General features: G+C 41.0%; 1 protein-coding gene across 3 annotated transcripts in view; it reads right to left on the reverse strand.

The window, feature by feature from the left end:
• The window catches only part of abcc1 (ATP binding cassette subfamily C member 1 (ABCC1 blood group)), a 112,703-nt gene that overhangs the window by 94,842 nt on the left and 1,830 nt on the right, over positions 1-16,031 (reverse strand). For all 3 annotated transcript variants that reach the window (XM_072268813.1, XM_072268812.1, XM_072268815.1), the window contains exons 2-3: positions 6,236-6,412; positions 482-607 (exon numbers count right to left, since the gene is read on the reverse strand). In XM_072268813.1, the coding sequence (XP_072124914.1) occupies positions 482-607; positions 6,236-6,412 (303 nt within the window). The remainder of the gene's footprint in view (positions 1-481; positions 608-6,235; positions 6,413-16,031) is intronic.

Here is a 16,031-nt window from a genome sequence, read left to right on the forward strand (position 1 = left end):
CTACTTTCCTAATTAACATTGTTAAAAGGTTTGTAGCTCCCTATTTTACACAGAGAGGTCATATTGGCAACCATCGAAACAACAGGAATCAGACTTTTTATATTACACCCTGACTGCAGCACCGGAAAGTAATAAACACAAAAAAAGAGCTAAGATTATTAAGTATAATTTAATTGCACACAACTCAAATAATTTACAACAATATAGTCAAAAGGCTTAGCTTTATCCAATCACTCCTAACTCCGTTCTCACCAAATGCATCCTTTTTGAAAAGGGAAGATGAAAAGCATTCAGATCAACTATATGAGGTACATCACTATTTGGATCTTACATGCAATCAGCAACCATGGAGTGGTAACAAGTCACAAGATCATCAATTCTACTACTGATGAGGAAATAAATCAATTATTGAAGCACAAAAATAATGGAAATAAAAGTTAATCAATATTCTTTCAACTTAATCCAGAAACAAGATAATTACCATTGTAACCCCAAGCACTGCAGGGCTCACAATGAAAACAGGAGCTCGCCCAAATCCATTACTTCTTTCCCAGAAAGCATAGAAAAGGTCTGCCCAGCAGATGATCCATAATGCGAACCCCAAAGCCTGCAAAACAAAAAATGCACTGCATTAGATTTAAGTTTATTCCAGGTTATCTTAATATCCACTTGCCACAACACAAGCAAAGGTTTCTATAGATGGTGAACCAAAAAATGTAATAAAATATTCATGGCACTAGTCATAAATGCAAATCACAAAGTTCAAAGTAAACTTATTATCAGAGTACATGTATGTGTCATCATATACAACAGAGGTGTTTTCTTGTGGGCAGATTACAGCAAATACAAGAAACAATAAAATCAATGGAAGACCATACCCAAAAGGGCAGACAGCAACCACTGCAAATACAAATACTGCAAATACAAAAAGCAGAAAACTAATGATATTGATAATAATCTTAAAAGAAAATTACAGGCTGCAGATTGTAGCGACAGGAATTCAGGAATACATTTAGAAGTTTTATAAGCAACCTGCAACACATCACCATGATTCACCAGCACCATCCTGAATCCAGCAGGACCTTAGATCGAAGCACATCATCTCCTCAATGGCTTCAAATAAACTGGTCATTTATTTAAGCACTGCCACATGAGAAGATGTGGCAGGATTAGCAGCGTTGATCTAATCTTTGGATTGCGAGATTACTCGGCTATGCCTTGCACAATAATGTACTACAGAATTGCTGGGTTGCACTTTATTTTCAAGTATTCTCAATGCTGCTTTTGACCTTTCATTTTGCTCTCTCCTTTGAGCCAGGGTTGAGCTCCAGCTTCACAACAATGGTAAGAATGGGACCATCCCAAATCACAAGATTATACTGGAGTACAATTCCATTGAGTTTATCCTATCTAAGGCAATAGTAAAGCCACAACAAAACGGAGTATTTTCCTGCTGGAAATCAAGGTCATTTCTTCTATTGTCATTACAGTCAAATATATCTGCCACAGATGGATCACTAAAGAGGTGGTCCAGTAGGCTTATCTGCACTATTAGTTTACTCAGCACCTACTGTACAATCATCATGGCAATAAGTCTTTCAAGAGTATTCCAGCTCAATCAGTGGAGGCATAATCAAGCTACCAAAGTCCCCCAACCTAAATTTTCAAAAGGCTTTTGACAAGGTCCCACACAGGAGATTAGTGTGCAAACTTAAAGCACATGGTATTGGGGGTAAAGTATTGATGTGGATGGAGAATTGGTTAGCAGACAGGAAGCAAAGAGTGGGAATAAACGGGACCTTTTCAGAATGGCAGGCGGTGACTAGTGGGGTACCGCAAGGCTCAGTGCTGGGACCCCAGTTGTTTACAATATATATTAATGACTTGGATGAGGGAATTAAATGCAGCATCTCCAAGTTTGCGGATGACACGAAGCTGGGTGGCAGTGTTAGCTGTGAGGAGGATGCTAAGAGGATGCAGGGTGACTTGGATAGGTTGGGTGAGTGGGCAAATTCATGGCAGATGCAATTTAATATGGATAAATGTGAAGTTATCCACTTTGGTAGCAAAAATAGGAAAACAGATTATTATCTGAATGGTGGCCGATTAGGAAAAGGGGAGGTGCAACGAGACCTGGGTGTCATTATACACCAGTCATTGAAAGTGGGCATGCAGGTACAGCAGGCGGTGAAAAAGGCGAATGGTATGCTGGCATTTATAGCGAGAGGATTTGAGTACAGGAGCAGGGAGGTACTACTGCAGTCGTACAAGGCCTTGGTGAGACCACACCTGGAATATTGTGTGCAGTTTTGGTCCCCTAATCTGAGGAAAGACATCCTTGCCATAGAGGGAGTACAAAGAAGGTTCACCAGATTGATTCCTGGGATGGCAGGACTTTCATATGAAGAAAGACTGGATGAACTGGGCTTGTACTCGTTGGAATTTAGAAGATTGAGGGGGGATCTGATTGAAACGTATAAAATCCTAAAGGGATTGGACAGGCTAGATGCAGGAAGATTGTTCCCGATGTTGGAGAAGTCCAGAACAAGGGGTCACAGTTTGAGGATAAAGGGGAAGCCTTTTAGGACAGAGATCAGGAAAAACTTCTTCACTCAGAGAGTGGTGAATCTGTGGAATTCTCTGCCACAGGAAGCAGTTGAGGCCAATACATTGGCTATATTTAAGAGGAAGTTAGATATGGCCCTTGTGGCTACGGGGATCAGGGGGTATGGTGGGAAGGCTGGGGCGGGGTTCTGAGTTGGATGATCAGCCATGATCATAATAAATGGCGGTGCAGGCTCGAAGGGCCGAATGGCCTACTCCTGCACCTATTTTCTATGTTTCTATGTTTCTAAATATATTCCAAGCCCATGCAATTGTGTGTTCTTCCAGATGTCATTCCAAATGGAGGAGTGCTGATTCATCAGCTGAGGGAAAATATGGTTGAAATTTGAAAAACAAAATCTCTTAAACATGTTCTACATGCATCAGGTTTTCATATCCACCCTATTAAAGCTACATTTTAAACAGCCTGGCAAAGCACTTTCCTCGTTTTTATTAAGCAAAACATTTTCTGACTTGTCATATTACTGTGGTCCATCTGGTTACTACGAGACAAGCCAGCGCTATACTTCATTTTCAGCGTACATCTTCATGTACCACATAAATTATTTGCACTTTTGGAGCCAATAAAGTGTTGTGCTTGATTTCCCATGTTGACAGTTATAGGAAGATTTTGTCTATACTCTCAGGACAGAAATGTTCCATTTGATAGGAGATTTGGAGAAAAGTATAGGTGGGATGTTGTCCATAGGTATTTTATTTACAACAGAGTAGTGGGTGTACAGAATGTACTACAGTGGGTGCTGGTAGAGGCAAATACATTAAGGACATTTAAGAAACACTTAGATAGTCAGAAGGATGATAGAAAAATGGAAGGCTACAAAGGAGGGAAGGATTAGATTTATCTCAGAGTAGGTTAAAATGCCGGCACAACGTCATGGGGTGAATGGAATGCACTGTGTGGTAATGTCCTATGTTCTAAAATATAGGTGTTACATCATGCAGAAATAATGCTATATCACCAAAACTGGTAAAATCATACGATGCACAAGACTGTAAGACACAGGAATAGAATTAGGCATTCAATCCATTGAATCTACTCCACCTTTCCATCATGGCTGCTCCCAAATCCCACTGAACCCTGTACATCTGCCTTCTCGCCATTATCCTTTGAGGCCCTGACCGATCAGGAAACTATCAACTTCTCCCATAAATATATCCACAGACTTGGCCTTCACCACAGTCAGTGGCAGAGCATTTCACAGATTCACTACTCTCTGGCTAAAAAAATTCCTCCCTATTTCTGTTCCAAAAGGTCACCCCTCAATTTTGAGGCTCTGCCCTCTAATTCTGGATACCCCTACCAGAGGAAATATCCTCCTCATCCACCCTATCTAGTCCTTTCAACATTTGTAGGTTTCAATGAGATCCCCCACCATATTCTTCTAAATTCCAGTGAGTACAGGCTCAAAGCTGCCAAACTCTCCTCATATGTTAACACCTTCAGTCCCAGAATCAACCTCACAAACCTCCTCTGAACTCTCTCCAATGACAACACATCCTTTCTGAGATATGGGGCCCAAAACTGTTGACAGTATTCCAAGTGTGGCCTGACTAGGGTCTCATAATGCCTCAGCATTATCTCCTTACTTTTATATATTCTATTCCCCTTGAAATAAATGCCAACATTGCATTTGCCTTTTTTAACACAGACTCGACCTGTATATTAATCTCCTAGGAGTCTTGCACGAGTACTCCTAAGTCCCTCTGCACTTCTGATGTTTGAACCATCCCCCACCCCCATCTCTCCATTTAGGAATAGTCTACACTATTGCTCTTTTTACCAAAATGCTTTATTGTACATTTTCCAACACTGTATTCCATCTGCCACTTTTTTTGCCCATTCTTCCAATTTATCCAAGTCCTGCTGTAATCACATTGCTTCCTCTGCACTACCTACCCCTCCACCTATCTTCGCATCTTCTGCAAACTTTGCCACAAAGCCATCAATTCCATTACCCAAATCATTGACAAACAATATGAAATGTAGTGGTCCCAATACCGACCCCCGAGGAACACCACCAATCACTAACAGCCAACCTGTGAAAGCCCCCCATTATTCCCACTCACTGTATCCTGCCTGTCAGCCATTCCTCTATCCATGCCAGTATCTTTCCTGTAACGCCATAGGATTTTATCTTGTTAAGCAGCCTCACGTGTGGCACCTTATCAAGTGTCTTCTGAAAATCCAAGTAAATGATATCCACTGCCTCGCCGTTGTCCATCCTGCTTATTACTTCCTCAAAGGACTAACAGATCTGTCAAGCAAGATTTCCTTTTACAGAAACCATGCCAACTTAGATTTAGTTTATCATTAGTCTCCAAGTACCTGGAAATCTCAACCTTAATAATGGACTCCAACTGAGCTTAAGCTAACTGGCCTATAATTTTCTTTCTTTTGCCTTTCTCTCTTCTTAAAGAGTGGAGTAACATTTGCAATCTTCCAGTACTCATATGTTAACCCCAGACCTTGTCAGAATCGAGTGATTCTTGAAAGATCGTGACCAATGCATCCGTTATCTGTTCAGCAACTCTCTCAAGACTCTGGGATGAAGTCCATCTGGTCCAGGTGACTTATCCACCTTAAGACCTTTCAGTTTGTCTAGGACTTTTTCCCTTTGTAATAGCAATGGCTCTCACTCCTGCTCCCTGACACTCTCTGGCACACTGCTAGTGGCTCACTCCACAGTGAAGACAGATTCAAGTTAAGTAAATCAAAGACCACAGTTCAATTGTCGTGCAACTCTGGTAACCCTAATAGTTTCAGAAATATAAACCAAATAAGAAGCACTCACGCATAAAGCCTGGTTTATACTTCTGCATCAACGCGTCGCCGTAAGGTCTGCGTCGCCGCGAAGCGCACCTCCAACAAAATGTAACCGCGCGTCGCGGTAACGCAGAACGCAACAACTGTGATTGGTCCACTTGGTAGCATCGCATGCATGTCATCCTACGCCGCAACAGCTTCGCATTGGACGACTGAAGGGCAGGGAAGGAACTCTGGCTGCAATGCTTTCCATGAAGCTTTACAGACCTCCAAAATTAGGAGGACACATTTCGCACGAAAAAAGACACTGCGCCTTGTTTAGCCCGAGACTACCATGACCATGAAGCCTTGCGTGGGCAGGGGAGCGCGCATGTGTGACGTGCGCGAATTGCCGAGCGACACAGACACACCAATGCACAAGTATAAATGCCCACAATGCGCGTAGGCCGCTTGCGTAGGTTACGGCGTGGAGTTGACGCATAAGTATAAATCAGCTTTAAATCACAATGACAGGATTGCCCCTTGTTTACTGGATGTTATATGGAGATTGTATAACAAATCAGAAAGTGAACCTTTATAAAAAGGAAAAACTATCAAAATAAGATAATTGACATGCATTCCTTAATAGCTAAGTGAACACCTTGGAGTCTATAAATAGATGAGTTAAAAAGCCTCAGAACTTGTAATTCTAGTAATTCACGCTGCTAAGAAGTTAATGTTCTTATTTCGTTATTCTTACCCTTACCTCATGAGAAGAAATTAGTTAAGCATGTAACAGGCCATGTACAAAGCAACTACTCTATGACAAACGACCATGAGCACTGTATGGATAGTTATGACTCTTACCGTTTTAATTTTATTGAGCAGTGACATTGTAATATAACCTTGATCATTATAACGAAGGTAAAGAAAGTAGAACGGAAAACAAATCCACATGTAGATACAAGGGATCCAGACGAGGATGGTTATCTGGAAGCAGTGTGTAAAGTCTGGATTATCTGTATGCCATGTTCTGTTTGAATCCTGCAATACATAAAGTGAAGATATGAACTTCTATAACTGAAAATTATGTTCTAAAAAGTAAAAACAATTCAAAAGCACCTTTGTGGAATGAATGCAACTGCTTCTTTATATTCACACCAACAAAACAGAATATTTTACATATTTCTAAGAAATTGTACCTCTGAATAATATTGGCTGCTGGAGAAGAAAAGAAAGCAGATCTACATATATAAATCGCAAGTCACTGTCATATTTATTAATATCACCCCTAACCCTAACTTCATTAGGATTTGTAAAGGAAAAATACATTAAATCATTTGCACAAAAACACAGGTTGGAAGAATAAGATATTGATAAAATAGTGTATTTTCCCCTCAAGAGAATCAGACTAAGTAGCCCAATTCTATATATTGAAATCTATATTCAGTTAGATCCCAGAAATAAAAGATATCCGAGAACACAAAACTCAATTTAGAAAGACTGTACTGAGCAGCAAGCAAAATAATTAATTATTTGAACCTCTCATTGGAAATGCATGAATAGAAAAATAACCTAGAGAAATGGTGCTGGTGTAAGTGAGAAATAATAGTAGTTGTGAGAAACTAACCCAAAAAAAATCAATAATTAAGGTGTTGGAACACTGACAATAAAGTTGTCTAAAGGACTGCCCTCAACATTGATAAAGAATATACTGTGTAACCTGCCTGATGTTACTCATTCCAATCTTCATCCTGAAATAAGCATCACAAACTGATACCCTCGATGTCTTTGGTTCACGTTGCAACCTTCCTTACCTTGCTACTCTTTCAGAGGACTACAACCTTCTAATTTTTTCTTTTGTAAGAACTTCTTACTTAACAGTTGCAAAGCATACCATTGCCACTATTAGATACCTTTTGTACTGTGGAAGAGAATAAAAAGCTAATTTATTGATGCACCAGACATCACAAGGTGAGCTAAAAATTGTATACAGTCAAACTCCAGAAAGGCAGGAGGGCTGCCAGCTGAGATATTGAAAAACTGCAGATGCTGGAAATCAAAATATTAATTTTTTTTTTAGAAAATTATTTTCCAGGTCAGGATATTATTGGCAAGACCAGGATTTTTTTGCTCGTACTCAATTGTTCTGGTGAAGGTGATGATGAGAATACTTGTCCCAATGTAGCCTTTCCGGTGTAAATACTCCCACAATGTTTTTGAGTAGGGAGTTCGGGCAGTTAGAGGTAGTAATAGTGTCTATTGATAACATTCCCATGCACCAGCTAAGCCTGTTCTTCTTGGAGATGGTCAGATTTGAGGGGTGCTACAGAGTTCAAACCTGGTATCCTCTGTAAAGAGTCTTAATGTCCTCCCCATGGAATGTGTGGGTTTTCCCCGGGTTCTCCAGTTCCCTCTCACAGCAGAATTTCACACAGGGTAGGTTAATTAGTCATTGTAAATTGTCCCATAATTAAGTTGGTGTTAAATCAGGGTTGCTGGGTGGTGCGGCTGAAATGGCTGGAAGGGCCTATTCTGCACGGTATCTCTAAATGAAAAAAACAAAACAATTTGCTGGAGGAACTCAGCAGCATCTGAGGATGGAAAGGAATTGTCAATTTTTTGGGTCAACATCCCGCATCAGGACTCAGGAGAGGATTAGCCTGGGAAAGTAACTTTTGTGCATTCTGTATGTGGTAGCACGGTACAGAATTCACTAAACATGACAACACTGTGTGCCAGCAATAGCTAGAATGAAAGTTTAGGATAATTGACCACGTGCCAGTCAACAGGCTTTTTCCATCTTGGGTAGTGTTTACGCTTAAAAGATTTGTAATCCCTACTCTTAAAGAAAGATGGAAATCTAGCATACTTCACCACTATAAACAATCTCCTTGACGTAGGAAAGGATTTGGTGTGCCAGGAAGCAAGTCACTTGTCACAGGACACCCAGCCTGTGAACTACTCCTGTAACCACTGTATTTATGTGGCCAGTCCACTTGAGTTCTGGTCATTGGTGACTCCTGGATAATGATGGTGGAGTCTTGGTGAAGGTGATGCCATTATCAAAGACAGGTGGCTAGACTCTCCTCGAGATGGCACTGCCTGGCACTTCAAAGGCACTACTTAACTGCTCATGCTTGAAGTGTGCCTTGATAAGGACTTCTTTGTTTTCTGAAGTATTGCAAGTAAAGGTATGATAAAACAGATAAAGATGGCTAGGCCTAGGACATCATCCAAAGGATATAATGCATTAATGTCCCGGGTCTAGGATGATTGCACTGCAACAATATTCTTTTACATGACCTACAACTTGAACCATCTGAGTATTTTTCCACTGATGGCCATCGACTTCAATTTTAATATGAAAGTTCGATGCCACACTGTGTCAACCATTGCCTGGATGTTAAAAGCAATCACTCTCGACTTGTTTCTGAAATTCAACCTCTTTGGTCCACATATGAAACAAGGTTGTGATTGAACCAAGTAATACTGTCCAAACCCACAAAGGGTATTAATAACTAGGTTAATGGCAAATACTGCTAACAACTGCGTGGGTTTCATCCAGGTGCTCTGGTTTCCTCCCACATTCCAAAGACGTACATTAGTAAGTTCATTGGTCACAAGCGGCACGGTATCCCTGGTCTGCAAGGGCTTATTACCATGCCGTATCTCTACATAAATAAAAGAAATAATCATCCTCCAGTCCCTAGCTAATCAAAGATAATAGACTTATTAAGACAATAGACTTGTTAAGCAGTAATTAGCCAATTTTGATATGTTCTGATTTTTGTGCAAAAGTTATAACTGGACAATTTTCACCTTGTCAAATATATGCCCTTGTTAGAACTCTACTAGAACAGCTTAGCTAGAGGTGCAAGCAACAGGAATTCTGCAGATGCTGGAAATTCAAGCAACACACATAAAAATTGCTGGTGAACGCAGCAGGCCAGGCAGCATCTCTAGGAAGAGGTGCAGTCGACGTTTCAGGCCGAGACCCTTCGTCAGGAAATAGTATATACTATTTCATGCACAGAATTATTAAAAAAATTATAAAAAACTACCTATATACTATATATAAGCTGTGTATATAATATAAACCGATTTTGCGTTTAGACACTAGTCCCATCCCAAAGGTATTTTGTTATATAGATGCAAATAATCCAAAATCTGGAAAAAAATCTGAAATCTGAAATTCAAAACATTTCTCGCAATTCCTCCGTCTCCGCCGCATCTGCTCTCAGGATGAGGCTTTTTATTCCAGGACGAAGGAGATGTCTTCCTTTTTTTTTTTAAAAGAAAGAGGCTTCCCTTCCTCCACCATCAACTCTGCTCTCAAACGCATCTCTCCCATTTCACGCACATCTGCTCTAACTCCATCCTCCCGCCACCCCACTAGGAATAGGGTTCCCCTTGTCCTACCCTACCACCCCACCAGCCTCCGGGTCCAACATATAATTCTCTGTAACTTCTGCCACCTCCAACGGGATCCCACCACCAAGCACATCTTTCCCTCCCCCCCCCCGCTTTCTGCAGAGATCGCTCCCTACGCGACTCCCTTGTCCATTTGTCCCTCCCAACCCTTCCCACCGACCTCCCTCCCGGCATTTACCCTTGTAAGCGGAACAAGTGCTACACATGCCCTTACACTTCCTCCCTCACCACCATTCAGGGCCCCAGACAGTCCTTCCAGGTGAGGCAACACTTCACCTGTGAGTCGGCTGGGGTGATGTACTGCGTCCAGTGCTCCCGGTGCGGCCTTCTATATATTGGCGAGACCCAAGGCAGGCTGGGAGATCATTTCGCTGAATACCTACGCTCTGTCCGCCAGAGAAAGCAGGATCTCCCAGTGGCCACACATTTTAATTCCACGTCCCATTCCCATTCTGATATGTCTATCCACGGCCTCCTCCACTGGAGATGAAGCCACACTCAGGTTAGAGAAACAACACCTTATATTGTGTCTGGGTAGCCTCTAACCTGATGGCATGAATATTGACTTCTCTAACTTCCGTTAATGCCCCTCCTCCCCTTCATACCCCATCCTTTATTTATTTTATATTCTCCCCCCCTTTTTTTTTTCCATCGCTCTCTTTTCTCTCTGTCCCTCTCACTATAACTCCTTGCCTGCTCTCCATCCTCTGGGCTCCCCTCCCCGCTTCTCTTTCTCCCCAAGCTTCCCGTCCCATGATCCTCTCCCTTCTCCAGCTCTTAGATCCACCCCTCCCCTCCTGTCTTCTCCTGTCATTTCCGATCTCCCCCTCCCCCTTTCAAATCTCTTACTACCTCTTCTTTCAGTTAGTCCTGACGAAGGGTCCCGACCTGAAACGTTGACTGTACCTCTTCCTAGAGATGCTGCCTGGCCTGCTGCGTTCACCAGCATTTTTTGTGTGTGTTCCAGCCAGAATCACTTCAGATAAGGGGTACTCAATCTATAGTACCAAGATCTCACTGCAAAACTAAAGCAATACTCTTTGCATTTAAAACAACCAAAACATTTATTTTTTAAACACTAATAGTGGATTGTTATAAATTTATTTACTACAAATTTGCTGTTTGTATCCTATAAAAGGATGAATTCTAGTGTTGAAGTTCAGAAACTGTGTCCAAACCATCCATCTGATCACACAATGCCACAGATGATAACAGACTGCCTTTGTACTCTGTTTTCCTCAAGTATGTCAATGCTCAAGCCCTACTTTCAGTCGAAATCAAAGTGTGGTATTTCAGAAGAATTTTAATCTTCTCAACAATAGTTCCAATTGTAGCAAAGCTATTACCAGAACAATGAATAAGCTTGCTGCAAGAATACTTTAACGTAGAAGTTGCTATCAATAGTAGCAGTTTAGACAATTGAAACCGTAACAATGAGAAAATCTGCAGGTGCCGGAAATCCAAGTAACACACACAAAATTCTAGAGGAACTCAGCAGGCCAAGCAGCATCTATGGAAAAGAGTAATCAGTTGACATTTCAAGCCAAGGCACTTCAACAGGACTGGAGGTTCATCCTGATGAACTTCATCCTAGGATTTCAAAAGGAGCAATGACTGAGACAATTAGTTCATTGGTTTTAATTTACCCAACATTCCCTGGATTCAGATAAGGTTCCATTAGAAGGGGGCATGAGAAGGCCTTGGCGAGTAGGGTGAAGGAAAACCCCAAGGCATTATTCAATTATATGAAGAACAAAAGGATGACAGGAGTGAAGATAGGACCAATTAGAGATAAAGGTGGGAAGATGTGCCTGGAGGCTGTGGAAGTGAACAAGGCCCTCAATGAATACTTCTCTTCTGTATTCACCAATGAGAGGGAACTTGATGACGGTGAGGACAATATGAGTGAGGTTGATGTTCTGGAGCATGTTGATATTAAGGGAGAGGAGGTGTTGGAGTTATTAAAATACATTAGAATGGATAATTCCTCAGGGCCTGACAGAATATTTCCCAGGCTGCTCCACGAGGCGAGGAAAGAGATTGCTGAGCCTCTGGCTAGGATCTCTATGTCCTACGGGAATGGTACCGGAGGATTGGAGGGAGGCGAATGTTGTCCCCTTGTTCAAAAAAGGTAGTAGGGATAGTCCGGGTAATTATAGACCAGTGAACCTTACATCTGTGGTGGAAAAGCTGTTGGAAAAGATTTTTAGAGGAAGGATCTATGGGCATTCAGAGAATCATGATCTGATCAGGGACAGTCAGCATGGCTTTGTGAAGGGCAGATCGTGTCTAACAAGCCTGATAGAGTTCTTTCAGGAGGTGACCAGGCATATAGATGAGGGTAGTGCAGTGGATGTGATCTATATGGATTTTAGTAAGGCATTTGACAAGGTTCCACACAGTAGGCTTATTCAGAAAGTCAGAAGGCATTGGATCCAGGGAAGTTTGGCCAGGTGGATTCAGAATCGGCTTGCCTGCAGAAGGCAGAAGGTCATGGTGGAGGGAGTACATTCGGATTGGAGAGTTGTGACTAGTGGCGTCCCACAAGGATCGGCTCTGGGATCTCTACTTTTCGTGATTTTTATTAACGACCTGGATGTGGGGGTAGAAGGGTGGGTTGGCAGGTTTGCAGATGACACAAAGGTTGGTGGTGTTGTAGATAGTGTAGAGGATTGTCGAAGATTGCAGAGAGACATTGATAGGTTGCAGAAGTGGGCTGAGAAGTGGCAGAAGGAGTTTAACCTGGAGAAGTGTGAGGTGGTACACTTTGGAAGGACAAACTCCAAGGCAGAGTACAAAGTAAATGGTAGGATACTTGGTAGTGTGGAGGAGCAGAGGGATCTGGGGGTACATGTCCACAAATCCCTGAAAGTTGCCTCACAGGTAAATAGGGTAGTAAAGAAAGCTTATGGGGTGTTAGCTTTCATAAGTCGAGGGATAGAGTTTAAGAGTCTAAGAGTCACGAGGTAATGATGCAGCTCTATAAAACTCTGGTTAGGCCGCACTTGGAGTACTGCGTCCAGTTCTGGTCGCCTCACTATAGGAAGGATATGGAAGCATTGGAAAGGGTACAGAGGAGATTTACCAGGATGCTGCCTGGTTTAGAGAGTATGGATTATGATCAGAAATTAAGGGAGCTAGGGCTTTACTCCTTGGCAAGAAGGAGACAAGATAATAAGAGGAATAGATAGAGTGGATAGCCAGCGCCTCTTCCCCAGGGCACCACTGCTCAATACAAGAGGACATGGCTTTAAGGTAAGGGGTGGGAAGTTCAAGGGGGATATTAGAGGAAGATTTTTTACTCAGAGAGTGGTTGGTGCGTGGAATGCACTGCCTGAGTCAGTGGTGGAGGCAGATACACGAGTAAAGTTTAAGAGACTACTGGACAGGTATATGGAGGAATTTAAGGTGGGGGGTTATATGGGAGGCAGGATTTGAAGGTCGGCACAACAATGTGGGCTGAAGGGCCTGTACTGTGCTGTACTATTCTATGTTCTACGCTCTAAGACAGGAAAAGAGCAAGTTTAACTCCTTTATTCCAAAGGTGAGACAAAATCCAGGAAACCATTTGACTTTTAGTTTAACAGAGGAAAGATCAGAAGCTGTAACTAAACACATAGTAGAGATCACTTTGTGAGAAATATAGCGAGCCAACTAATTATTATTAATTGGCTCGCTATATTATTATTAGTTTATTAGCCAACTAATAAAGTCAACATGGTTTTGTGAAAGGCAAATCTCATTTTTGTCAATTATTCTGTGTTTTTTTTTCCAAATAATATCAAGTACTGAGAACAAAGGGAGAACACATAGATGTGGAGTAATACACCATGGAAAGAGGCCCACTTATATTGCTGGAGGAACACACCAGGCCAGGCAGCATCGATGGAAAAGAGTAAACAGCTGATGTTTCAAGCAGAAACCCCCAGAATGTTTCCATGGACACCTCCTGGCTTGCTGAATTCCTCCTGTATTGTGTGTTTTGCTTTGGATTTCCATCATCTTCAGATTTTCTTGTATATATGGAAATAGATCCATTGAGTCCATACTGACCCATTTACGCTAATCCCATTCCATTCTCTCCACATTCCCAACAATCCCCCTAGATTCTATCACCAATTTAAGCCACTGCTTAAGCCAGAAGTCAAGTTTTTTTTTGGGAAGATCACGATTTTTTGGAATACAAAGCAAAACAGTGGGGGAGAAAATTGTCAACAGTAAATAATGTCGACACTTAACAGGCACAAGGCCAAAAGATTAACAAAAACACAGAGGAGGTTATAATAAGATCAGCCGTGATCATATTAAATGGCAGCAAAGACTTGAGTGGTCTAATATTGATCCAATGTACAAATCTGAATAATGAACTGTAAACATGTGACCAATACAGTGAGCGTTCATTTACTTGTACAATGATCAAATAACTATAATGAGGTTAAAAGATCAAATCCAAGGAGCACATCAGACCAATAAAGGTCACAGCTTTGCCTATTATAATCTGCAGAAATTTCAGTATGGCTTATAATACCAGTTATCTTCACAAGCAAACATTTTATCAGAACTATTTTTTTCACACCAAGAATCTCATTTCTTTTGACAAAAAGTCATTCAATTTTTGACAACTCATCAACAATCCATTAGAGTTGAAACTTTATGGTTTAATAAATCCAGTCATGTGATTTATATTTAATTTTAAATCTCCAATGTAAGCCTGTCTGAGCCCAAATGACAAAAGTGGACAATATTTAGTGCTACTAGAATTAAAGGGACAAAATACTGTGGTTCACTACACTATCAATTAAGTAATAATATTTCTGAAAACTACACAAATGTACTATGCATTAGCTCTATACACAACAGCATAAAGCAATGAACAATGCAAACAATGTCAGCAACAAAAATTACGTTGTGCAAATAAACCCTTGATTTTATAACAAATCTCCAAATACTGTGACAGCTGGAGGATGTAATTTCTGAATGCTGTTGCAAGAGGAGAAATACATCTGGAGCCAAGGCAAGTGAGGAGATTAAAACAATGCATTCAAAGACTTGGGAAAATATAAAGGAGGTTTTGTTGGGGTTAGGTAGTAGTTTGTAAGGACAGAGAAGTACATGGGTTTTTGAGGAGCGGGGTTATGACAGCAGATTTAAAAGAAAGAAAATGGGCGACAGCATCCAAGAAGAAGAAACCGATTCCAATACTAGCTAGAATAGAAACCACAAGATACACAATCTTGACGAAGGGTTTCAGCCTGTAACGTCGACTCTGTTCCTTTTCATAGATGCTGCGTGACCTGCTGAGTTCCTCCAGCATTTTGTGAGAGTTACACAACCAGCAGTTTATTGAAACTGAGTTGAAGAAATGAGTGTTAGACAATTTTCTAATAGCCAATTCCCAATCTCTGCTTTCAGCTTTTCTTATATCTCCCCTCAAGCGAGACCACAAGGGTAGATAAGAAAGAAACTAAAAAGGCAGGGAGAATCAAGGCTAAAATGAGAGAAATCATTGGGGAAAGCCCATTATTTTCAGAGCAAGATAAAAGTTCAGGATTTAGCAGAGGCAGCCAAAGATAATTTGAATTTGCATACCTTAATGTAGCAAACCATACCTAGTAACAATATCAAACAGCATCATATATGGAGTCACTTAGTTATGAGAGCAGATGACCAAATACTTCGTCAAAAATACTGTATTAAAAGGAGCAGAGGTAAGTTTGGAGGGAATTTTTGAATTCAGATCCTCCATTTCAAACTGAGAGCTTGCCCCAGGCCACATGAACAGAAGCAGGCAGATTATTCTGTCTTTTGACTTTGCTCCTTTTAGATCTAAGTCTACATTCTAACACAATGCACAACCACCAAATACATATTCTTCAATACACTTGGCAAGCAAAAATCAGTTTCTCACTAAAACAAAACCTAATGCCGTATCTACTACTTGGTGTTAAAGAATTATTCCTTCGGTCATTTCTATATGATGTACAATTTTCTAACACCTGCCCTGAAAATAGAAAAAGGTGGCAAACAAAATAATTAAAGACACATCCAGTTCAAGATGGGAATAAATAGTAATGATATAATGTTAGCAAATAAAGCAATCAGAGCATCCAAGAAAATAAATACAACCGTAAATATGCACTCACCATCCTTCTTACATTCTTTCATTAAATCTTGTAGTGTAGCTAGTGACTGAAGCACAGCACATATTGGAATTCATTGCCACAGATGG

This window comes from Mobula birostris, chromosome 9, assembly GCF_030028105.1.
Source record: "Mobula birostris isolate sMobBir1 chromosome 9, sMobBir1.hap1, whole genome shotgun sequence".
Classification (NCBI taxonomy): Eukaryota; Metazoa; Chordata; class Chondrichthyes; order Myliobatiformes; family Myliobatidae; genus Mobula; species Mobula birostris.